This window comes from Neovison vison, chromosome 1 (assembly GCF_020171115.1).
Source record: "Neovison vison isolate M4711 chromosome 1, ASM_NN_V1, whole genome shotgun sequence".
Taxonomy (NCBI): Eukaryota; Metazoa; Chordata; class Mammalia; order Carnivora; family Mustelidae; genus Neogale; species Neogale vison.
Genome location: NC_058091.1, coordinates 269,020,227 through 269,046,041, shown reverse-complemented (window position 1 = coordinate 269,046,041; position 25,815 = coordinate 269,020,227). Strand labels below are relative to the sequence as shown.

Sequence of the window (25,815 nt, the reverse complement as noted above, 5' to 3'; positions counted from 1 at the left end):
GTGGACGCACAGCATGGTACTCATACTGGATCTGCCAGTCATGGGTGGAAGGTGAGGTTCTGTTTGACTGGAGGCTGGGGTCTCAGGCTGCAGCCTGGGTCACATCACAGGAGCCACTGTGAGGTCACTAGCAGGCTAGGAGATATAGACTATTCAAACGAGACAGCATTTCTTTTGGGGTTGCATGATTTCCTTTATTAGAGAAAGCAAAAATGGACTCTCTAGGGATACTTCCCTGAGGCTGGATCTCCACTGCGAGCTTCCTGCCCGGGCTCCTATTTAAACGGATTTAGCTTCAATGACTATGGTCTCCATTGTCTCAGATGTCATGGTACCAGAGATCTCCAGATCTTTGCTGCCCGGGGCCTTCTCTAACTTGGCCTCTATGTTGCGCTTCTCTACTGTCTTAGCCACGAAGTCTAGCCCTCTATCGTGTGACCTGACCACAGTTTTTGAGCCAGGAATGACTTTCAAGTTCTTGAGGAAAGAGCCGATTTTACTGGATTTCTTACTCACTGTGCCTGAACTGGTTATGGATTTGATCTTCCCCAATTTGTGAGCTGTCCTTGACTCCTTTGCCCCGGCGCTGTGGCCGCCACCCTTGTGAGAGCTGTGTCCTTTGCTTCTTCCATGGGTCTTCCCTTTTTCCTTTTTGTCCTCTCTTTTGTCGTCGCCGGATAAGGACCGGTGGGAGGATGATCTCCGGGTGGACTTGTCCCCTCCTGTCCTGTGGTGACTTTCCCTGGTCCTGTGGTGACGGGAACTTTTCCTCCCGGATGTCCTGTCTTTCTTTTCTCTTCGTTCTTTTTTTTCCTTCCGGGGTTCAGCACGAGGCAGGGAGACCTTCTGGCTTCCATCCCTCTCACTCATGTAGCCTTCACTCTGCAAGGTGGAGACAAGGGGTCCTACCGCTGAGCAGGCGGCGGCTTTCTCTGCAGCAGGTGCGCCCGTCGTCAATGCGCCTGCAAACACCACGTTCAGGCTGCTCCCTGGGGAGAGGCTGGTAGGCCCCGTCGTTGGGGCCGAGGCACCTGCCGAGGACGTGCTTGCAGCCCCCAATGCCACGTTCGTACTCTCTGAGGATATACTGAGAGCCCCTGCAATGGCCTTGTTGGATCCACTTTCTCCCGGACTTCTGCTGGTGGCTCCAGACAGGGCCGTGCTTACCTGGCCTGTGCTCGAAGTCTTGGTGGCTGCTAAGCTCAGCGCATCTGACGAAGAGCTCGTTTTTGCCCCAGCCATGGCCAAGCCCGAGGTAGCGCTCGTGGCCGCCCCCGCCATGCTCCCGGCTGCCCTGGCGGCTGCCCCTTCGGCGGTCCCGGCAGCCCTCGCCACTGCAGGGGAGCCCGGCATTCGGCTGCGCGCGTGATGGAGTCCTTCTCCCCCAGCGTACCCCGAGGAGGTGGCTCTGGACACCTCGCGAGGAGGCTTGTGAAGCCTGAACTCATCCCGATCCCCTTCTCTATGGTGCTCTGTGGTCTGTGCCAAGGGGAGAAGAAACAGGTAAGAGAGAGATGATAAACTGAGCCTAGAACTGTCTGCTCCTTTCTCAGCGTGGACCTGAAGCTGAGCTACTCAAGGGCTTCTAAGCGGCAGGACCTTCCAAATGATTGAATCTATGCTCCCACTTGAGGCAAGATCCCATCTACAGCACCGCTGTCAAATGGTCACTTGCTTTTTCCTTAATAATCCCAGCACCAGGGAAAGCACTGATATAACTCCCATCCTCATATACTTGTCTTTTTTTTTTTTTTTCTTTATTTGACAGAGAGAGATCACAGGTAGACAGAGAGGCAGGCAGAGAGAGGGAGGGAAGCAGGCTCCCTACTGAGCAGAGAGCCGGATGCGGGGCTGGATCCCAGGACCTTGGGATCATAACCCAAGCTAAAGGCAGAGGCTTAACCCACTGAGCCACCCAGGTGCCCCTATATTTGTCTTTTATACACTTGTTTGCATCTCTGCTGAACAGATTCCTAGAAGTAGGAATGCTGGGTCAAGGGATCCACACAATTTGCATTTGGGTGACTGCGAAAATCGTGGGTGTGCACACATACATGGGTGGTCCGGATTTTAATCAGCACACGGTAGTCACAGGGATACAGAGTGAAGGAATGGCTCCCTAATTGCTAATAATGTTCCACAGCTGCTGAGACTAACTGGGTTGGAGTAAGCATTGGAGAAGAGCCTGGGCCAGCAGGATGCCCATTTGGAGGGAAGGGGTTACAACCGTGGGTATGAGACCAGAACAGCTGGTCTGCGACGTCTCTCTGAAATTCAGCCTTGTGGAACAAGTGGGAGAAGCACTCGGAAACTCCCTGAGATGTTAAATGCCCTAGTGGGGGCATATTTGGCTCTGAGCCTACTCAAGTGGAGTGCATTTTCCAGGTGAGCCTCAGAGAGCACCTGAGCTTCTGTAGGACCAACTTTGAGCTGTGCTCCCAAAGCACCCTGCCCCATTCTCTTGAGTCTCTGTTGATGCTTACCATTAGGCCCTTGTCATCCTCTAGGGGAACTGCTTCCGCCGTGTGCAGCGTCGGGGTACTGCTGCAGCTATCCACTGGTGGTCGCAGGAGATAGACAAGTTTTTCCCAGTAGCAAAAGAGGTCTTCTCGTGCATCTGAAGAGGGACACAGCTGCAGGTAGAAAGTGCGGCCGGTGGCAAGCTTCAAGCGCAGCTGCTGTTTCTCCCGATCGTGAATGGAGATCTTGACAAACTTGAGGGGAAGCAGCCTGGTGAGCTCTAGGGTCTTCGTGGGCTTGCGACCTCTCCCCTTGGTGGTCTGGGCGTGTCTGACATGCTCTTCACAGATTTTTGTTGGTCGAGCCAGCAGCATGACATCAGGTAGCGGGAGGATGGGGCTGGTGGACGCGATGCCCACGGTCACCATTCGGACACGGTTGTGCACGTCGATCACCTCTCCTTTTTTGCTGATCTGAATAAAGTCACTTTCAAACATTGGAGCATATTTGAAAATGTCATACTCTCCTCCCTTGTACAGCTGTCGTTGCAGGTCCCCCATGGAGGTATTGAACACGCCCATTGAACGGTAGCTGTGGGCCGTGTAGTAAGGTAACAAACATTCGCTGCTCATTGTTCTCTTCATTTGAGACAGCTCCACCAGCCACAAATCGAGTCCTTGAGAGAGAGAGGGAGTGAAGGCAACTGCCCATCTCCCTGCAGGGCTCTGCCTAAATCTCCTCTCACCACCTCATTTATCCTCCACAGTCCTTTGTGACCTGTCCCCATCACACATCCCTTTGTCCCAGCCTCCAAGCAGCCACCCCCTGGGGGCAGGGTCACCAGTCTCTCCCCAAGCTAAGGGCCACCTCCCCTCCCCGACTCCGGGGACAAAGACTGACTCCCACAGGGTGGAGGTGTAGGGAGGCTGCATATTCTTTCAATCAAGATGTTAGGATGCATATGTATGAAACCATCTGCTTTTGTAAATATCTGGGTTGCTTTCAGTTTTGTCGTTGTTACAGAGATCCCTATAATGATCATCTTCCTGCAAGTGTATTTTTGCATCCGCTACATTATGTCCTAGGGATCCAATCCTCCAAGCGGATTGTGGGCTTGCTAAGGGCAGGGATCCTGTTGGGACTGCCTTTCTCCTTGCCCTGGCATAGAGCATGTGCTCAAAGGCTCTCAGAAGGAGTTGCTGAGTAAATAGCCCCAAGGGGGTTTTGCTACCTGTTAGAACCAGAGCTCCATTTGTACAGTGGTTTCCAGGGTAGGGAGGCTTCTCTCACCCATTTTCTAGTATGAAGGAGATGAAATCTTAAAACCGTAATTTTATGATGATGAACTAAGGCTCAGGATTATCTTGGTCAGGGTCAGAACGCAGACCTGGTCCAGGTCTTGTGACTCAGATCAGGATTTTTCTCTGCCTCAAAGTTCATGGCTCACCATTAGACTCATTCTGCACCAAATATGGAATCGTTTGCAGTTAGCAATATGCGTGGGGACTTACTGGGAACCACAGGAATTCATACAAGTCTTGAATCACCATAGGATTTCCTGCACTGGTACGCCTGCTGCTTCACTCTTGATGTCTACCTGATAAACCACTGATGGTTCACTTCTTTGAAAAGCTCTTCAGAGAAATTATGGCAAAGACATCTTTCTGGCGTTGTTTTTTGTTTTGTTTGTTTGTTTGTTTTTTGTTTTTTTTTTTTTACTTTACACAGGTGATGAATCCGAATACCCCCTCCCCCAGTTAGAAGACTACTTCTAAAATAAAATGTGCCCCCCTCCAGCTCAACAATTACCAGGTGGTGGGTATGTGCTATAGTGAATGCTGTGAAGTGTGAAACCTTGCAATTCACAGACCTGTACCCCTGGGGCTGATAATACATTATATGTTAATAAAAATAAATAAATAAATAAAACCTTAAAAAAAATTACCGGGTGGAGGTCTTGAAATAAATCTCAACAAGTGGGTTAAGCCGCTGCCTTCGGCTCGGGTCATGATCTCGCGGTCCTGGGATCGAGTCCCGCATCGGGCTCTCTGCTAGGTGGGGAGCCTGCTTCCTCCTCTCTCTCTCTCTTTCTGCCTGCCTCTCTGCCTACTTGTGATCTCTCTCTGTCGAATAAATAAATAAAATCTTTTAAAAAAAAATGTTCTGTTTTAAAACTTTACTTATTTATTTTAAGTAGGCTCCTTGCCTAGCAGGAGCCCAATACAGGGCCTGAACTCACAACCCTAAGATCAAGACCTGAGCTGAGATCAAGAGTTGGACTCCCAACCAAATGAGCCACCCAGGTTATAAAAATGTTCTTTTTATATCCCTAGTGCCTACCACAGTACCTGCTACATTGTCGCTTTCCAATAAATAGGAACTTGCTTTTGGCCACTGAGATTAATTCTTCTATTTGTTTATTCCACAAAATTGATTGAGCAAGTATGAATTTGGTGACCAACTAGAAAATGGAATTGCAAAGATAAAGGTTTTTACTTCTGAAGAACTAAACATTTTTTTCCTAAAGGTGTTAAGTGACTTCTCAAAAAAAAAAAAAAAGAAGAAAGTGGCTTATATTCTATAATAAGGAGACAATCACTAAAAGTTAACACTCTCAGGTTTAAAAATAAGAAGTTGTTTTTTTCTATATTATAGCCAACCACATAGTCCCATAAGTTTATTTCTGATGAATGACTGATAATGAGAGAAAACACAATCATTTTTAAGAACTTACAAGCCAGCCATGTTACTAGCCACTTCACATTCCTTTAAAAATTTAATCCTCACAACAGATTTATGAATTATATGTACAACTACTATCCGTGTTTTATAAAGGAGCAAATCAAGTCTAAAAGAAGTTAAACAACTTCTTCAAAGTCACAAGAGATCAAAAGCACATGGAAGTCCCCACTTATGGCAGTGGTTAAACTACACCAGACTCAATCACATAAATAGAACACACATATATGAATACTGTGCAGCATCGATACCTCCACTTAATGAATATTATTAAGTGCCTACTTTGTGCCAGGCCCTGTTCTAGGTGCTAAGAGTACAGCAGTGGACAAAGCAGACAAACACCCTGGCTCTCACAGAGCTTGTATATAGATAATACATGAGTAAAATAGTTGGCAGGCCCATTGATGGTAAGTGCTGTGAAGAAAGATAAAGTAGGAACACTGGATGGGAGCATGCTCAGGGAAGGGGGAGCAGGAGGTGGTGATCAAGAAAAGCTCAGTGAGATACAATATTTGAGCAAAGGCCTAAAGGAGGTCAAGGAGGAAGCTGTACAGACATCTAAGGGTGTAGCCTCTCAATCAGAAGGAATGGCAAGAGCCGAGACTCTGAGGTAGGAGCATTGCTGGTGTGTTAGTGGAACACCAAGGGGGCCGTGATGATGGTGACAAGAGTGGAATAAAAGAAAGTGGTTGGAGTTGAGACCAAGAAGCAACTGTGGTGACAGTGGGGGAGCAGATGGTGTTGGACAGGCCTTGTAGAACTGTGAGGTCTTTGGCTTTGCTCTAAAGGGGTGATGATGCTGTAGAGAGAAGATCATTCTTGCCATCATGTTGAAGAGAGATTACAGAGGTGCAGGGGGACAGAAGTGGAGACTGGGAGGCTCCTGCAAGAGATGATGATGATGATGGTAAGAGGAGTGTGGTAGCAGTTCAAGAAGTCAAAAATGATCAGTTGCTAGATGTGTTTTAATTGAGGCAACTATTATGTATCCTGGTGTCAAACAACTTTCAATAGATGTTAGTAGATTGAAAAACAGCAAGTTGCAAAATGGCATATATGGTATGCCATATGTTTTTGAATCAAAAATCTTAAAATCATGTTTGTGTGTGTGTACATATGTGTGCAAAGATAGACAAGAAACTGGTAACAGGTACGACCTTGGGGCAACTTGTTGGCTGGGGGAAATGGTGGGATGGAGACCTAGCTCTCCAGGGCACTCTCTTTTATACCTTTCAGATTTTGATTTGTTGCATATACTACTTTTACAGAAATAGATAATATTCTAAGACTTACAGAGCTATAAAAACGTTATGTCAGTAAAGCTCTATTCTTAAACCATTCATTGATTCAGGCCTTGATATAGAAAGAAATATATAGCTTCATTCAAAGGTAACTCTCTGTAGCCCAAAATTTCAGAATTTGAGAACCAAAACATAAAATATCATTCAAAATTTGTTTTCTGATTTCTCTTGAAGACCTTTCCAAAATTTATTCTCTCTTCCCAACCTTTAAAAGTCTGACACATCTCCTATCAAAAAAATAGAGATCAATAAGTCAGGATATGTTTACCAGTTGGCCATTCCATTGCCCATTATTGTGCTAAGAGCATTCAGGTTATCAAAGGTAAGTCTCAAAAATTATTAAACATGACTCTCATACAAGTATAGAGAAACACCTCAAAGATTTAATTAACCTACCAATGAGGGAACCAGCAGGATGGGAAAACTAGTTCCAAAGAGAATCGGAGGAATAGCCATTGGCATTGGAGAAAGAATGTCAGGTGGATGTAGCCAAGTTAGTTACTGAACTGGTTAAATCTCTACAAGACAATAAAATCTTAACCTTTGGGGTTATCTTTTCTTTTTAAGGCAGAAATCATTTGCATCTCTTCTAAACAAAACTCTGTAAGTCATTACAGAACTTCACAGACTCTGATACTTGAATCAATAGTTGATAGCATTCTTAGGGACCAAAAATGTTCTCAAATTACATTATGATAGCTACAAAGTCTGAATACACTAAAAACCACTGAACTATACAGTTTCAATGGATGGATTTTATGGTATGTGAAATGTATCTCAAAAAAGCTGCTAAAAATAATAGATAGCAATACTTAAGTCTTACTGATACAATTCCATGGTTTTACTTCCTTCTCTTAGACAATTAAATAATCCTTGGGCTAGCATGTTAAGGAATCCTTTACTATGGCACCAAAAGTACATGTTGCCTGCCTTTCAAATGTTTTATTTACAAGTTTTGGGTAATTTTTATTTTTTTTTATTTTTATTCTTATTTTTTAAAGATTTTATTTATTTGAGAGAGAGACAAGAGCGAGAGAGGGAGAGAGAGAGCCCAAGCTGGGGGGAAGGGCAGAGGGAGAAGGAGAAGCAAGCTCCCTGCCAAGCAGGGAGCCTGACAATGTGGGACTTCATCCCATGTCCCCAGGGATCAAGACCTGAGCAGGAGACAGATGCTTAAGCGGCTGAGCTACACAGGCACCCATGGGTAATTCTTCTTAACAAGGAAAATAGTGAAGTATGTGTGTGCCATGACCTTAATTTCAGAAAGCACACGATCTGGGAGGAGAACACAGGGTAGAAACAGGGAATAAAACAGGAAGGCAATTAAATATATACTAGGGTAATAGTGAATGAGTTAAATGAATGGTGAGCCTAGTAGCACCCATCCCGATATTAAAACCAACAGTAATTATTTTGTATGAAAAACTGCCAGGGCACCTGGGTGGCTTGGATGATTGGGCATCTGCCTTCGACTCAGGTCATGTCTTCAGGTCCTAGGAAGGAGCCTCATCTCGGCTCCCAGCTCAGCAGGAAGTCTGCTTCTCTCTCCAGCCCCATCAACCCACCGCTTGTGCTCTGTCTCTGTTTGTCTCAAATAAATAAAAAAAAATCTTAAAAAAAAAAAAAAAACTTGCCAAAGCCGCAATTCTAAGCACAATTTTCCATATATATTTTAATTGGCCTAAGATTAAAGAGACATAAGAAGTAAAAACACAATATATGATATACTGCGTATATGTAGACATGCAGGACTATAAGTGGTTGAAGTCTACATATATATCATGGGAAGAGGTTTCAGTCAATAACTTTTGTTCCCCCGTCTGTTATTTTGAAAGCCAAGGCAAGCAGACGCTATATATAGCATTTTTAATGAATATGCCACCTGAGAGGGCATTGTGAGCTAGGGCAGGATGTGAGGGTGGGGAGATTTCCATACAGTACACAGTATGTATCTGTGGGGTAAATCCCCTGGCCTAAAATACAATCCCCAGTACTTTTATGTCAATGCTGCTAAGCAAGGTGGCGTGGGATGAGCTGTGGTTAGCTTTAGACACCTAGGACTTCAGGAAGCCAACCTGCTTTGTCTACCTCTGGCCGTGGATCAAGACTGCAGTCACCTTGACTCTTCCCCTGAGGGGCAGGATGCAAATCAGTTTGCTTCTGCCTTGGGTTTAAAAAGAAAATGAGCTGGTAGGTATAAAAGAAGCCAGACATGGTGAAAAAATAATGAATACTGTTTTTCTGAAAATAAATAAATTGGAAAAAAAAAAAAAAAGCCAGACAGGTGATCTAAATAATTTCATTTCTCAACATTATGATTCAACTCCTGTCACTCTCTCTTCCCTTTCTACTTTCTTGTTGCTTCCTTCCTTCTTTTGTCCTGCACAGCCACGTGTAGTCCCCCGTTGAGCCAAAAATTTTGCCCTCGTTTTGTTTCGAGACTATTTCCCTCTCAGCTTCCAATCTTGCTATGTTAATAAGCTGGGAGATGGCCTCCCTTGGCTTATATATTTCTCTCTTTGATGTGATACTAAGGAAGCTTGCCATTAAATATACACACAAATACTAAAGATGAAGATTAGACACTGCATACAGGTAGCTGATTCAACAGCTAGGATAAGATAATTATTACAATGAAATACTTAATTTAACCCTAAAAAGCCCTGGGTGAATGTACAATCAGTATTAAATTGATTATCTCTGAGGGGTGACACTAGAAGAATTTTGTCTATTTGCTGGTTTGCCTTTTCCAGCGAGGATGTATTTTACTGTTAGAACCAGAAATATATATCTATTTCAGAAAATTAGCTCTAAGCTTTCTGGCCATCTGTTATCTCTGTCTTCTGCTAATTAAACCAAAGATTTCTGACAAAGGGCATAGTTTTATCTTATTTTAAATTGGAAAGTAGAAAGGAATTCTTCTTTAATGTCATTTTTTATTTATATAAATTGAAAAGTGAAACATCTTTCTACCCTTTTAATTCCATTTACTGGAATGATTGATATGTAAATTCCCTGACATCGCCCTGTGGGTATACATACACACACACACATTAATATAAACACAAAAGTTTTCCAGGTAAAAACAGGATTATGCCATACATACTGGTCTGCACCTTTATCTTAAATATATCTAGTACTTTTTTAGAATGATACATTATAGATTAATTTTACTCATTTTCACGGTCTCAGAGTGTCCTGTCAAATGGACGCACCATAGATTATTCAATAAGTTTCTCAGTGAGGCAAATATAGACCATTCTTGTTACAAAAAACACCGCAGGGAACACTTTGTGCATATATGGCTGTGTGCTCATGCTCTTTTTTTTCCCCCTGTAGGATTAGTAGTTCTAGAAGGAATAAAGGTTTGTGAGGTTTTAAAAACGCTTTTCAGAAGAGGCTATGTAATTACCAGAATATTCTGGGTATCATTTTTAAACAGATATAAATAAACCTGATCAAGTTCAGACGAGAACGACAGGGAAAATATAAAGAGCTTTGAGGCCACATCCTAAGAGGACCATTAAAGGATCTCTGGCCTGGAAACAAGAAATCTCTGTGGTTACATAAGAAGCATCTTCCCTTATCTGAATGGTTATTCCTCAGACCAGGAAAGAGGACTGGAACTGTGGGACCTCAAATGATAAAGCAACAAAGATGGACCTTAGGTTAGTGTAAAGGCAGATCATTTATTGGTGAACTGACAACCATCCCACTTTCTCTGGTGGCAACACGCTGGCGTTCCTTGCCCGCCCCCATGCTCTTCGTATGCATGGTTGGGTAGGGCTGACCTTACACCACCCCCAAATCCAGGAGAGAGTACAGACCTAGAAATAGGCAACAGAACATTCTACTGCCTTGGCTGTGATGCTGGAGGTGCCTGTGGTCATGCCACCCAAGCCAGGAGGATGACCCATAGTTCTGAAGGGTTTGCTGGAACTGTTAGGGAAAAGAACCCAGTTCCAGTGTTAACGAGTCAACTGATAACTCCTGGCATCCATTGTGTGGCCATGAAGGAAAGTGGGCCTTACATGAAGTCAACACAGATCTGAGAAGTGAAAATGAACATTTCTGATGTCAGGATCCAGCAGTGCCAGACTGAATTGTTATCTTCTTTGTTAGGGGTTCAGTGAGGTTTTCTAACTCAGTTTCAGCTGAGGCCACAAAGGTCTATAATACTGTAATTAAAGGAATCAAGAATCTTCCTATCCTAAAATAGAATACTATATCATCTGTGACATAGTTAAGAAACAAAACAGATTCTGCCAGTAATAGCGTTTGCCCACCTCCCATCCTTAGAAAACAAGGGCTTGAAAAGTCAAGGGAAAGAGACGTTGGTGCACTACAAATTTCCTCTCACAGCCCCACATGGGGGAAAGAAAGTGGGTGCTTGCCTCCATGAGAAGCCAAGTGACAGGGGCCTGAAGGGACTACTCACTGAACTTGACACTTATCTAACAGAGTTTAGGAGACCTAAGGACTGGTGTCTAAGTCCCACTTGGAGAAAAAGTACTGGTGAAAGATTGTGGAAGATCTGCTTATTTGGTCTCAAGAGGGAGAAGAGCTGTACTTGGGACAAATGGCGCACCCATCAGTTGCAGGGCAAGGGTCCCTGAGTCTTGCAGTAGAGTCATGGAAGGAATAAATGGCATGCAGTTCATTTTCAAGGAAAATTCACCCAAGAGGACAACCAAGATGGGGAAAGGGATCCCCGCAGAGCTGGAAGGAGCAGGAGGTACATTGAAGCTGCAGCAGTAGATGTCCAAGAGTTGAGGGTTGGGCTCATTGCCCAATCCAAGTAGCATCTCTCACATTAAGAGAACTGCTGTCAGAGTCCTCTGAAAATAATGTTGTCAGAGTCCTCTGAAAATAATGACAACAACAAAACACATGACCAAATTTTACTATGGAAGAAAAAACAACAATTGCGTATCCACCACATGCAGAGGGCATCGACCCCAGATTACAGTGGTAGTCTCATTGAATGCTGTGCCTTGTTCCCTTCTCTCCCACAGCCTGAGCACAAACAGGTAGGTCCAGAGCCAGGCTAATGGGAAGGGAAAGAGGAGGAGCTAGGACATGGTGGAAAAGTCACCATGCTTCTAAGTCAGAAGCAGGTTCATGCTTAGGTTGAGGAAAAGCATTAAATTGAATACATGTTTGGATTTTTTATTATTATGCTGATCTGGACTGGTCTTGCTTTCTCTTTTTTTAACATTTCATGATGGAAATTATCAAACATGCCGCAACATAAGGAGAATAGAATAAAGAATCCCCACCTACCCATCACCCAGTTTCAGTAATTGTCAACTCATGGACAAAACATCTTTCATCTCTTCCCCTACATATTTCTCCTCCTTCCCCAAGTTGTAAAAAAGCTAATCTTGAGCATCTTATTATTTTATAAATAATTATTTCAATATATTTCTGTGCAAGATAAGGATACTTTTAACATAACAGGACCATTATCATACCTTAAAAATTAATAATTAATCATCAAATTGCAATTTCAGATTTCCTTGTTGTTTTGTACAATAAGGAAATGACTTTATACAATTGGTTTGTTTGAACCTAAATCCAAACAAAACCATCACATGCTTGATATATGCTTCTTAAAGTCTTTTAATCTACAAGTTCTTTCTCTGTCTTACTTGTTGCAGACACAAGGTCACTTGTCTTCAGTGTTTTGTGTATTCTGGACTCGTCCAGTTGCATCTGTCTGTGTCATTTGTCATGTTCCTTTATCTCCAATATTTCCTGCAAGCTTGGATTTAGATCTAGGGGTTTGAGATTTGGGTCTGACTTTTTTTTTTTTTTTTTTGAGTAAGACTTCTGTGTAGGTGGTTTTGTGTACTTCCTATTGCATTGCATCAGGAAACACAATATGTCTAGTTGTCTCTCTGTTGTGTTAAGATTTATCAGTACATTACAGTGTTATCAAGCTAGTGTATAAACTATAAATTTTCCTGCTGGCTTTTCACATAATGATTTTAGCAACCACTGATGATTGTTGGCTAAATCCATTGTGTCATTGAGATTGCACTATGACAGTATTCTATCACTCCTTCTTCATGTATTAGTTGATATTCTTCTCTAAAGAAAGACCTTCCCTTATTAAATATTTGAATACTAAACTGAGATATGGTTCTTCAAGAAAGGCAGAAGACATGTTTTATTCTTTCCCTTTGTTTGCTGGTTTTCAGAACAATACCTTGGTTCTCCAGCATCCTCCAAAAGTGATCAATAGGTTGAGATTTTTTTTTAAGGTTTTTATTTATTTATTTGACAGAGATCACAAGTAGGCAGAGAGGCAGGCAGAGAGAGGAAGGGAAGCAGGCTCCCTCCTGAGCAGAGAGCCCGATGTGGGGTTGGATCCCAGGACCCTGGGATTATGACCTGAGCTGAAGCAGAGGCTCTAACCCACTGACCCATCCAAGCGCCCCGAGATTTTTTTTTTTTTAAGCATCTTATAAACTCATGATTTTAACATTTGGCTGTTCTTCTATTCTTCATGGTTACCATTCTTTTTGATGCCCAAACTGCCAAACTGTTCTATCTTGAATTTAGCTCCAGTGAATTGGACTTTCTAAAACTAAAACAAAGGGGGACACCTGGGTCGCTCAGGAGGTCGAGCATCCAGCCCTTGGTTTAGGCTCAGGTCGTGATCTTGGGGTGACCTGGGGTGGAGCTCTGCATCAGGCTCTGCACTGGGTATTCAGCATGTCTGTTTGGGATTCTCTCTCTCCCTCTGCCCCTCCCCCTGCTTGAACACACTCTTTCACTTTCTCAAATAAATAAAATCTTAAAACAAAAAATAACATAACAAAGGGATTGTGTATTTTTATGAATGTTTTCTGAAAGCTATGAGAAAATATTAGGCCTTTTAGGGTTACATTTAGGTGAGGACAAAGACAAATCCCAGTGAATGAGCTTGAAGGTATTATGAGAAAGAGAATAAAGTTACTTATGATTGCACTTCATGAAGACTTGGCAAATGAAAGGCACGTATTACAATAGTTACTGATGATATTTTGCTTTCCCAGATGAGAACACTTTGTGAAGTCTGTAAATCTTTCAACCTGAACCAAATAGGTATAAATCTACCCTTTTCAAAAAAATTTACAGTCTATTTTAAAATATAGTACTATATTAGTTAACACTAGGTTTGGTGTTAGTGACAGAACTTCAAAATAACAGAGGCTTAGAAAATGTAGTATTATTTCTCTTTATGTTAAAAAAGAAAAAAGTGATTCCATGCTGGCATAGAGGATCCAAGCTCATTATGACCTACAGCTCTTTTACCTTACCCTCTGTTGTCTTAAACATGCAATTTTCACCTCATGATATAAAAGAGCTGCTCCAGCTCCAACCATCATATCCACGTTCTTGTCAGTAGGAAGGAAAGAAAAGAGTAGGATGACTGCCACTAAGGACATCCCCTGGAAATTGGGCTCATCACATCTACCATATTCCATTGGCTAAAAAATAGTCTTCTGACTGAAAAATGTAGCCTTTATTCTGGAAGCCCTAGGCCCAGATAACCTTTTGGAAGTCAGTTACCCAGAAAGAAGTAGGGAGAGTAACTGTTTAGAGAAAACAGCATTCCTTGCCTCGAGCCCAGATTTAGAGAGAGAGAGAGATTAAAAAAAATACTACATCTTTTGGGCAAAGGTATTTCCACACACATCTTAAAACCTCAGAATGTGGGAGAGGGAATCATGTAAATTATCTCCCTTCTCCACACTCCTGAGTGTCTTGACTATATAGGGCATCTAATATGTGAAACAAAATTAAGCTGTAGTCTGGTAATTTACATTCAAATGGAAAATTTTAGATAATTGCATTCTTATCCAGCAAAAATGATGGAATAATTTTCATTTAATGTTTCATTATTTATCCCTGTCCAGTATATGCCATCTCTGCTTCCACTGAGATTTCTTGGTTATTTCCTTCATGCCAGAAGTAAGACTCCCATATTGTACTTCAACAATATACTACTTCTAAGGCAAGACATGTGACTAGCACCCACCATTCAGAGTTTAGGAATTCAGGCCTCAAAAGGATGGTACAAGGAGACTTGGGATCAGAGAGAGTAAGTAACTTACTCAAAGAGAAGTAACTTAATATGTAAGAGAAATGGAATTCCAAAAAAGTTTCTTTGTCTCAAAGCCCAAATGCACCTTGTTTTTTATGGAATTCATACTGGTTTTCTGCTCTTCCACTAAGTTTTAGGGTAAGAAGGTAATCATCTATTTGTAACTCCTATGGGCTTTCATTTAAACTTCACAAAACAATAAACTTCAATATATTTCTCTGAAGTGTTTTATGATCATCGTCTTTTTTAACTGTCTAACCCAGTTTGGTGATTATTCATTCAACACATTTTTTTTTTTAACATGCCTTTATACGTACCAGGCATTGTGATTCTTGCTGAATATATAACAGTGAGCAAAACCACACATAGTCTTTACCATCATGGAGTTTCTAGAAGAGTGGGGAAGAGAAACAGTAATGCAAAAATCACCCTCCAAAATGTACAGTGACAACTGTCATAATGGGTATAAAGAGAAAGCTATAAGGGCTCATCTGCGTATAATTGGCGATTTTGACTTAAGGACACCAGGAAGGCTTCCCAGAGGAACTGACATGAAGGCTAAGACCTGCAGTATAATTTAGAGTTAAAACAGGCAAAGCAGGGCAGAGAAACTGTTTCAAGGCAATGTGAGCAGATGTTCGAAGAGATGTTGGGGGTATGCTTGAGGGCTGGAGTGAGAATGGGTGAGCAAGCTGTGAAATGAGACTGGCAAGGAAACCAGAGAGCGGCCCTGTGGTGCCTTGTATAGGGACACTCTTATCCCCTTTCACAGATGAAAAACCTGAGACTCAGAGCTCTTGAGAATTTGCCTAGAGTCTCCCAGCTAGTTAGATGGTGGAGCCAGAATTCAAACTGTGGTACAGAGAGTAATGGATCCCCTAAAGATGTCGATGCCCAATCTCTGGAACCTGTGAATGTGTTAGGTTACATGGCAAAGAGGAATTAAGGTAGAAGATGGAATTAAGGTTGCAGTAAACTGACCTTAAAATAGGGTGATTATTTTAGATTATCTTGGCAGACCCAGGGGTAAGCACCAGGGTCCTTAAATTTGGAAGAGGGAGACAGAATTGCTTATGGTGGTATAAGGTGAGAGAACTTGACCAGTCATTGTTGGCTTTGAAGATGGAGGAAGAGATCCAAGCCAAGGAATACGGGTGGTCCTAGAAGCGGAAGGGGCAAGGAAACAAATTCTACCCTAAAGACCCTCCAGAAAGGATCACAGGCCTGCTGAAACCTGGATTTTAGCCTGATGAGACTCATTTTGGACTTCTGAACTACAGAATTGTAAATTAATACATTGTGAACCACTGAATTTGTGATCATTTGTTACAGCAGCAGAAGGAAGCTAACACACAGCCTATCCCCATTGGCTCCACAGCCTGTCATCCCACCCCACGTGCAAGAATGCCTTAACCGTCAGCCAGGCTAAACCAAGGACTGTAAAGCTTAAACTCTAATGCTTCCTACCACTTTGAGTCTAAGATTCTTCAAATATCATTTCCAAACCGTACAGCAAAGGGTGTGTATAGTTTTTACATATGCCTTTTAGTTTTGTGAATTTTGAAAGGATGTGGTTATAGCCTTTGACATCAGAGGAGAAGCTCCACAGTGTTGACTGAACACTGATGAAAAGATAACACTGGAGGCAAGGGGCCTTTCACAGCTCTCGGAAAATCAACCGCCTCCCCAGCGCGTTCCTCGTGCCGGAGCCGTTTCCACTGGAGGTGCCACGGGGTGATGCCCATGGTGCCTCCCTTCCAAAGACTTGGATCATGAACAACTTTATCCTCCTGGAAGAACAGCTCATCAAGAAATCACAACAAAAGAGAAGAACTTCTCCCTCAAACTTTAAAGTCCGTTTCTTTGTTTTAACCAAAACCAGCCTGGCATACTTTGAGAATCGTCAAGGGGTATGTGAGCACTTTGTCTTGTCTTTTTTTAAACAGTATTTTTTTTTAAATTTAGAGTGGACTGAATTATGAAGATATACATGGAATAAAATCAAGCCAAAGGGGCCACAGACATGCTTGTTAAATATCAGCCTAAAAAGTACAGTAAGAGTCATCAGAAGAGAAGGTGGAAAAATGTCCAAAGGTGGGGGGGTTATATTAAGGCGACTTTAGTTCTAACATCTGCAAAAGAATAAGTTTAATATTCATTGGTGGTTTTTTCCTGCAAGTTTAAGTTTAATTATAAGATTATAATATTTTATGTGACAAATGTTATGATTGGATAGAATTTGAATTTCACCTGAAGTATACTAGATTTTATGGGACATAGATTAGCAAAATATTAGCATTTAATGGGACCTAAGGGATGATCTCGCTCAGCTTCCTTAATTTAAAGTTGAGGAAACTGATACTTGCAATGGTTAAGTGATAAGTTCAGTGTAATGTTTTTATTAATTTAATTCTATTTGTCCCAATGGTCATTACTCACTTACTATCTTGGAATAATATTCCCTGGGCATTTAGTTATCTAACATTTACAAAGTCCAATGGTAAATTTTTTTATCCCTTGGAAAACTTCACAAGAGACAGGGGCTGTCACGATGTTGTGCAGTATAGACCAGTGGTTCTTAGTCAGAAGATTATAGCTACTTAGCATCTTTATATGCCTAGAGATATTCTTATATTCCACATTAGTGATATTGTTATGATTGCTCGTGTTGCTTTGTTATCACTGATAATAATACCATTATTAGATCAAACTCTACTCTCTAGGTGACTGAGCCTGAGCAAATAAATGCCTGTATCTTTTTGCTCCAGATTCTTTCCAACATGAAAGATCTGAAAATACTATCTATAACAGTCCTTTGTTCTTTAAACATTTTAGCACCTGTTGAGCCCTTCTCAGCCAGTTTTTGAAGCGTGTGTGTGACTTTTGACTCTATCATTGTATTATTTTTTCCCCATCCTTAGGGAGGGAAGGCAGCATTTTCACTGATATTTTCCTGCAAGGGAAATAACATTAGGGGCTTGGTGGAGACTTAGAGACAAAGGCATCCCCATTCCTTGCTGGGATCTGATTTCATAGGTATAGACATGAATTTGGAATCTTTTGAGAGCCAGGCTTGGACGTGTGCAGTGAAATGAAGCCTCAAAGGACGTCAGGCTGGGTAAGGAACCTATGGATGCCGCAGCTGAAATCAGACTGCTGCTTCTGTAGAGGCTCAGGCGCGCTTATCTTCAGCAGATTCGCATTGGTAACAGTCAATAATCAATCGGAAGGCATATGGGATTACTTACGGACAGGGCCCCCTTGCTAGATACTCGGTACATATTTATTGACTAAGTTAACATTGGGCTAACAGTCAACTCGGAGGATTCATCATACAGAACTGAAAAAAACACATGGCATCGGTCAATTTTCTCTCTTACTGTGACATTAGAACTTCTTGTTTCATACTGAAAGAGCAGTCATTTCTTTTAATTATTTTTCCAGAGCCCATTTTTCAGCTTTCTCCAATTTGTTTTCCCGACATTTGTTTTCCAGGCATCGTCAGCTTTGGTTAGTGCTGATTATTTTTGAACAGCGTTGCTGTTTGTGGGCTGTTTGGTGGTGAATTCAGTACAATATTATTTGCAAATAATCACACAACCAAATGGTCTTGATTCTGAATTTTGTTGATTATAATTTGCATATAGGCAATGGTGTAAAATCACTGCCTTATTCATTTATATTTTTAAGATTTTATTTATGTGAGAGAGAGAGAGAGAAAGAGAGTGCACAAGCAGGGGGAGGGGCAGAGGGAGACTCCCCACTGAGCAGGGAGCCCTATATGGGCTCAATCCCAGGACACTGGGATCATGACCTGAGTCAAAGGCAGACACTTAACTAGACTGAGCCACCCAGGTGCCCTTCACTTATTCTTTAGTTATTATAAAAAAAAATTCCAGAACACTTAATTCTGGGGAACCATAAGCTGTAGTTCCTAACATTTCCATATGGGATATAACAGATATATCATGTACAAACATCATTTTTTTTTGTTTTCTAATGCCTATGGTTTATATTCTTATACAACATTGATAAAAGCATTTCTTCAAATATTATAAAAATCCATTAGAAATTTTTCCAAGGTCATTGAGAAAGTCAGGTATGTGAGCTATTACTATTCATGCTCTATGTATGTTCCATTGTTTAGGGCCATTGATTTGCACACAAGTGTGCACCTATACAAAACAATAGCATAACACTTGTGGGAAGAAACGATTTTAAAAAGATTAAAGCCATAGTCCTACCATCTGTAAAGTAGGTGTGATAATAGTATTCACTTCGTGAGAATATGGTAAAGATTACCAGATAGAATGCATTTAGACTGAACTACTTGAAATGACTACTCAGTAGATCAAAAAGGCGAAGATTAGCAGTTTCATAGAGTTCAACTTAATAGATGAAGTGCTTAGCATAAGTCCAGCTACTTAGTAAAAATTAGCCATTATTTGTATCATCATCGTGTCTCCGAAGGAGCAAGCAGGGTGGCATAATGCATTCACTTTCAAATGAAGGAAAACATCAAAGTAGTCTTCAAAGTCAGGCTCACATCGGGGGCCTGGATTCTTTCTACTTGGTGACTACACGCAGGTCTGCGGAGAGAGATACGCATGCAGGATGAAACGCAGGATGCTGAGCCAACTACCGGCCCTCTCGAGGTCACCGCTTCTTTTTCACTCTTCTTATCTGTAAAATGCTGTTCCTTGCAGTTTAAAAATAATCCCACCTTTTCAGAAAAAAGAAGTCTGTCCTTCTGCAAATGCAGTAAGTCTTTTTCCAACTCTAAATACCATTTTCTAACCTTAAATATCCATCCTTAAATATCCACGTTCATACTGATGGAGCCTCTTACTTTAACACGGATTTGGGTCCAGGTAGTGAAATGTGCGGGTGTCCTCAGTGGAGCCGGGAAGGGCCTTGGCCCTGATGCAGGGGGCCAGAAGGAAGCCTGGAGTTGGCAGGTCGTGGCTCACTGGCCGGTGTGCTTGCAGACAGCTCCTCGTTCCTGCCAATTTCCTTGCAGAGTGGCCCGTGATGCCTGGCATTCTTTAGCAGAGGACAGTGAGATCGGGGCCCCATGGTGTGTGGGTAGCGGTTTAAAACCGCTGTGCCGGCCGTGGCAGTGGGGAGTCTCAGGGAGCCCCCATCCATAGTGTTGGCGGATTTCTCATGTCAATACTCCCATCATGGCCCATTTCAAACTGCTGTTGTGATGTCTCCTGGCTCCCAAAATTCCTCAAAATTTAACCCTCAGCCCTCATGGGCCACAGCAAGCCAACACCAACACACCACTGGGCCGCTTTACAAACAAATAATGTCAGAGAGGGGGGTCACCAGCTGGGCAACGTGCCTGGCTGCACATGAGTGAGAACAGACCCTTTCCAGGTGTCAGAGAGAAATGGAGGGCCTTGGGTCCTTCTAGTAAGTGCAGAATGGAGGGGGCAGCATCGATGGAGACAAGCAGCACCAACTGATGAGGCCAGTAGAGCCAGCTAGCACTGGGTTCAAATTCCGGCTCTATCAGCGTCTGGATGTGGCTCTCGGGCAAGGTATTTAGCCTCTTTAAGCCTCTGTTCACTCTTTGTGAAGTGAGGACCCCGATCCTACCTACCTCAGGTGATGCTGAGTATTTCATGAGAAAGGCACGTGAGAAGCTGGGCCCTATGGGTAGCACCTCCATCTTCGGAAGGACTCCAGGAGAATTGCAAAGGTTTCCCTGTTTTAATGTCTCTGCACCTTTAAGATTAAGCCTGTGCTGCTCACAAGTGTGTGGGAAACATTCCATGTATGTGGGGCAGGATACACAGCCAAGGCCACCGTGCCAGTCAGTGTCTGATCATGGGTCTCCACTCCGCACAGGCTCTTCCCGGGAGCCTGCAGTCCGACCTAGCAGCAGAAACCTCTCCAGGAACATGCATCTTTCTTAAAGATCGTCCCCTTCCCTTGCTTTTTCCTTGCTTTCCTTGCACGTCAAAAACATAGTTTCTGGTGTCACGTAATACTGGGTCAAAGACTTCCCCACTTATAAGCCACAGTTTTGAGTAAGTTGCTTAAGGCTGCATGACTCTGCGTAAAGCTATTTACATTTTTTGTAATGATTAAACATTTCGTCTTCATCTTGTTTCTTTTAGTGAGAGGGAGGTTACCATTACTTCAATAATCATAGTAGCTAATATTTACTGCACACTTACTAGGTGTCAGTCACTGTGCGAAATGTGGATTTTTTCATCTAACCCTTACCACCACCCTCTAAATTCGGAAGTAGTAGTATCTTAATTTACAGAGCAGGTAACGGAGGCAAAGAAAATTTCAATAACTTGTGTTGGAAGAATTTAAATAACTGCCATGTGTCTCTAAGGTCTACACAGCCCCCCGCCCTCCATAAATGGTACTTATTACTATTAGCAGTAGTGACCCAGGGCAGTTGGGACCTCCTCCGGGTCACTGCAGCATGCACAATGCCTTCTTGCTCTGAAGTCCTCAGTGGAGAGGGCAGTCCAGAAGATCAGCAAGCCAGGGCAAGGGATTTCTGCAGTAAAGCATGTCGTCAGCTCTATCATTTCCACCCATACTTCAGGACAAATCTTTGTCTTCATTGCTTCAGGGAGCCCCACTATGTGTTCAAAAAGGAATGAGAGCCATGGCCAGCTTTGTCTCCTAAAGTTCCTCTAGAATCTTCTCTCCATTTTCTATGGTCACTTTCCCCATGAAAGCTGCTAGCTGCTCTCACCTGGGACTGCTACCACTTCCCAATGGTATCCCTGTGCCCACTCTGCCCCAGGCCCCCACAACCTGATGCCCCACACAGCAGCCAGCATGGCACATGGTGACTGTGATCATGGCCTGATGATTCTTACTGGAAGCGGACATGTCCCTGTAGCGCTTCTCCCCTTAGACCTAGAGCAGACACCAGAATCTATCACAGGCCGTCCTCCGTAACATCTCATGTCTCCTTTTCTTCCCTCTATCTGGGATCCAACTACATTAGATTTCCTCCAATGTTAAGGCCCGCATTTTGAATGTCATTTGCTTGGGAAGCCTTCCCTGATTTCTCTGGACTAGGTCATCTGCTCCTGTTATCCTATGCTTAGCCATACATATCCTCTCTTCAGAACATGTCCAGAGTTGCAATTACCCATTTATTAAAGTGATAATTGTGCTAATGTCATTCCACCACCCTCCTGTAGATTATAAGCATTACGAGGGCCATCACCCAGTTTGGTAAAGAGGGCTTCACCAGTGTCTATAACAGTGCCTAGCAAATACTACTCATCATTCATTATTTGTGGAAGGAAGAAAAGGAGGGAAAGGGCAAGGACAGGAGGGGTAGATACCATTGGAAAGGTTAGAGTTATACAAATGAACCCCTAGAAGAACAAGGTTCAATTCCAAAGAGCAGAGAACAAAGTAAGTTATCTAGGACTTCAAAGGGAAGAGTTCTGGTGTAGGAGTAAGTAAACAAGGCTCCCTGGAGGTAGAAGTTCATGGCCCAGCTTTGAAAGAGGAAGAAGAGGCTTCAGGAGGTTGGAATATTAAGAGTTGGGTCAGAGAGGCACCTGTAGGAACCAGCAGGTGGGCCAGCCTTCCTCCCCTACCTCTTTTTAGGAGAACAAAGCATTCTGTTCTCTTTGTTCCTCCTCACTGTCTTACCCTTCCTTCCCCTCTACAGCTAAACCCTTTGCTGATAATATTCTTAAAGCTACCTGAGCATTTTTGTTTGCAGCTTTCATCAGTCACAGTCTCTCCCGCTCATTCCTACATGATTGAGTTGCCTTCTGGCTGGGACTTTGCTGACACTTGAGGTTCCATACAATTTATTATCCATGCAATATCTAGAATGAACTTTTAAAGTGACAAATCAGGGCTTACTCCAGATTTTAAAGCCTCCCAAGGCTGTTTAGAGTATTTAAGTAAATCTTCAGCTATAGCCTACAAGACTCTTCATCCGGGGGTCCCTACATGCCTTTCCAATTTCATTTCACACCGCACTCTCTTGATCCACCAGGCTTCTACCACATCTGCCTTCTTTTTGAGCCTTGGACACTCCAAGCTCATGCTCCCCCTAGGGCCTTTGGACATGGCCAGAACTAGAATAAGGCAAGTGAGGGGTACACCTGGGGGAGCTCAGTCTGTGGGGTATGCAAGTGCAGGGTTTTGCATTCATTTTTCCTGTGGTCAGGAGCACCCTCGGGCTTTTGGCAGGGCTGGTGCTTGATTCTTTCTGTCTGTTTAAATATTTTCTTTTGTTTTGTTTCTTTTCTAAGTACACAGATACTTCAATACATCAGCATCTCCATATAGTAATTGTTTATTGATGTGCTTCCCTGTTTATTTTCTGTCTGTGTATCCCCTGGAGAACCTTACTCATCACAGCATCACCAACACCTAGAACAGTGCAGGGCGCACAGAAAGGGGCCAGTAAACATCCAGGGAGTGAACAAAGGTTACAAAAGTCAAATTGAATTCAGAAGAGCATCTGGGAGCTAAAAAAAAAAAAATGTGGGCTTTGTTCATTGAGGCCAAGGGAAGTAAAGATCCAAAGCAAAGTACTTTTTAAGTCAGGCCACTCAAGGCCAAAAACGTATGCAGTTTCAGCGTCTGCCTTAATGGATCTTCTTTGTGAATTGATTTTGCCTTTGTGACATGATGTTGATTTTTAAGGAGAAAGCCAGTACATAGAGAGTTTTTGTTTTGGAGGCAAATACTCCCACATTAAAATTAAATTTGATTCCTACTGCTCAGGGACTGGTGTATCTGTCAACCAGTCTTTGCAGTAAAAATAGGCCATGGAGCAATACTATAAATGTCTGGAATGTCAGTCTGGAAGAAAGGTTTAACCGGAAAGCCCAAGAGCTCAGTTTCTTGAGTTATGAAGTCCACGTAAAACAGGACATCTTCATTTCAAACTCAGAAATGGACCCCAGAGAAAATCATTTTAAATCTCTTAAGTTTTCATACATCAAAGATTAAATCTTCATCTCTCCATTTTCTTTACCAACTAGTAATAAATTCTTCGACTTCATGAGGTATTAGGCCGACTGAAAAAGTAGACCTTCCAGGATCTAATTTTCATTCAGAGGTCAGTCTGGATTTGACCTCATGACACAGCAGGTCTTCCCTTAAAGTGATCCAGGGACAGAAACAGAAGCTCTGAAACAGTTTTCCATGCACATAAACTTCTCTTTTTAGATCCAGTGTCTGCTCAGGTCCTTGAAATTTCAATAAATTTGTCAGTATTTTAATTAAATAAGAACCTGATCCAAAGTCTTACATTGTCAGATAATTCCTACTAATATAAAGGTATTTGTAAGCAAGCTTCTCATTATATTTTCCTTTTTTTTTTCATATTTAAAAAGTCACAGAAATTATACCTCTTATTATAGAAAATTCATACAGGACTTCCTCCTCCAAACTACATCTATTTGTATCAATATTATTATTATTATTATTATTATTATTAAACTTAACACTTAATCAAGGAAACATTTCTTTTTTGGTATATAAACACTCATTCATTTGTTCAGCAAACATTTCTTGGCATCTGGGCTAGGTGCTGGGAGTGCAGTGGGAAATACAGAGGAAAGGTGTCTGCCCTCACCAGCTTGCGTGCTCGTGGAGAAGGCAGACAACAAGCAAGTGTGTAAATACATGGGACGTATAGAGACAGTGGTAGGTTCTATGGAAAGACTAAGCCATAGCTGGAGCTGAGTTGTGAAAAAAGGTGGCCAGGGAAAGAATTTATACCCAGGCTAAGGCCTGAAGGGTGAGAAAGATCCTCTGACATGAAGAAATGGGGGAAAGCATTTCAGGCAGAGGATACTGACAGTGTAAAGAATCTGAGGTAGGAAAAGGCTTTTCCTATTTGAGGAACAGAGACTTAAACATACAGAGTTCAAGACAGGACTTCTTGCTGACATCTTATAGCATCCCTCTTCTGGGGATACTTTGTCTGGAGTCAGCCTACTCCATGTTTTGGTGGAAAGGTGTTTGGTGTACCAACACGGAGGACCTCAGGACCTGCACTGAGCTCAAGCTGCCGTTAGCAGCAAAGACTGAGGACAGGTTAGAATCAGGTTCGATCCATGTTGATTAATCACAAGAGGCACAGCAGCAAACGTTCATATCCCCACACTATTTTTAAAAATTAATAAAATTACACTCAAGAGTTCTATGTGATTCTTTTGTCTAAAGACATCAATTTACAGTCCCTGTGGAAATGAGCATTGCTCTTGTGAGGACATCAATTTTAAGTTATAATCATAATGCATGACAATTTTATATTGTACTTTCTTCGTTTGTTCTTTTATAGAGACATTTCTACATATCTATGTAGTCTCCAAAGTAATCATTTCCTCACACGTATGATTTTTGTCGTGATCAAATTAGTTCACTTTGGAGATATATTTATCTATTCCATACACCTGAATAAATTGATGAACTTATCCTCTATTCTTTGACATTCAGGTTGTTTCTTGGTATGGTGAGAACACTAAAAAATAGTATTAAATCTAACATAAAACTTTCTCCTTTTTAAAATAAGCTCCTCATGATCTAGTACTGTGTATGGGATAACTGTGTCTTAGGGTTAGATATTTTATGGCCTCTACTGTTTGCTGCTATATCATCTTACAGAAATTAAAGCAATGCATGGGGCCACAAGAAGTTACCAGAACCGTTAGAGAAGACTATGTTTCTAAGCAGGAACCCACGAAAATGAAAGAATCCCATTGTTGTGGTGATTTTCAAGTGTGCTATTTTTATAGGCTTTGAATGTGATGGTGAGAGAGAGGGAAGATACATAATTTTTTTTAAGATTTTATTTATTTATTTGACAGACAGAGATCACAAGTAGGCAGAGAGAGAGAGGAGGAAGCAGGCTCCCTGCCAAGCAGAGAGCCCGATGTGGGGCTCGATCCCAGGACCTTGAGATCATGACCTGAGCTGAAGGCAGAGGCTTAACCCACTGAGCCACCCAGTTGCCCCCATAATATTTTATACATGGATAAGATGATTTGATTTAAAGTCAGTCTTACATATATGTAGATAAACCCACCCACCTGTGCAGCAGAATTTAAGGAGTGTCAAAAAGCTTCCTCCTCTGCCAAAGATCCCCATTTTGTTGATGAGAAAGGAGAGGCTTAGAGAGGCTATGTTTTCCCAGGCCACACATCTGGGACAAATATTGAAAGCTATATTAAATGTTCATCAGTGGGTATTTTCAAA

The 25,815-nt window shown here is 42.3% G+C and overlaps 2 protein-coding genes across 2 annotated transcripts in view; one reads left to right on the top strand and one right to left on the bottom strand.

Moving 5' to 3' along the window:
- Window positions 1-279: 279 nt before the first annotated feature.
- FAM71B (family with sequence similarity 71 member B) lies at window positions 280-3,104 on the bottom strand. The gene is made up of 2 exons (XM_044241076.1): window positions 2,484-3,104; window positions 280-1,479 (listed from the first exon to the last, which is right to left on the bottom strand). The coding sequence occupies exons 1-2, from the start codon at window positions 3,102-3,104 to the stop codon at window positions 280-282; spliced, it is 1,821 nt and encodes a 606-aa protein (XP_044097011.1).
- A 13,124-nt stretch (window positions 3,105-16,228) lies between these two features.
- The window catches only part of ITK (IL2 inducible T cell kinase), a 65,332-nt gene continuing 55,745 nt past the window's right edge, over window positions 16,229-25,815 (top strand). Inside the window, exon 1 of the mRNA XM_044241064.1 lies at window positions 16,229-16,505. Coding sequence (XP_044096999.1) covers window positions 16,368-16,505 — 138 coding nt within the window. The 5' untranslated portion in view covers window positions 16,229-16,367. The remainder of the gene's footprint in view (window positions 16,506-25,815) is intronic.

Coding starts and splice junctions, on each gene's coding strand:
- FAM71B (XM_044241076.1), bottom strand. CDS start 3,104: ATGAAGAGAACAATGAGCAGCGAATGTTTGTTACCTTACTACACGGCC. Junction 1,480..2,483: donor AGGATGACAAGGGCCTAATG/GTAAGCATCAAC, acceptor CCCTTGGCACAG/ACCACAGAGCACCATAGAGA.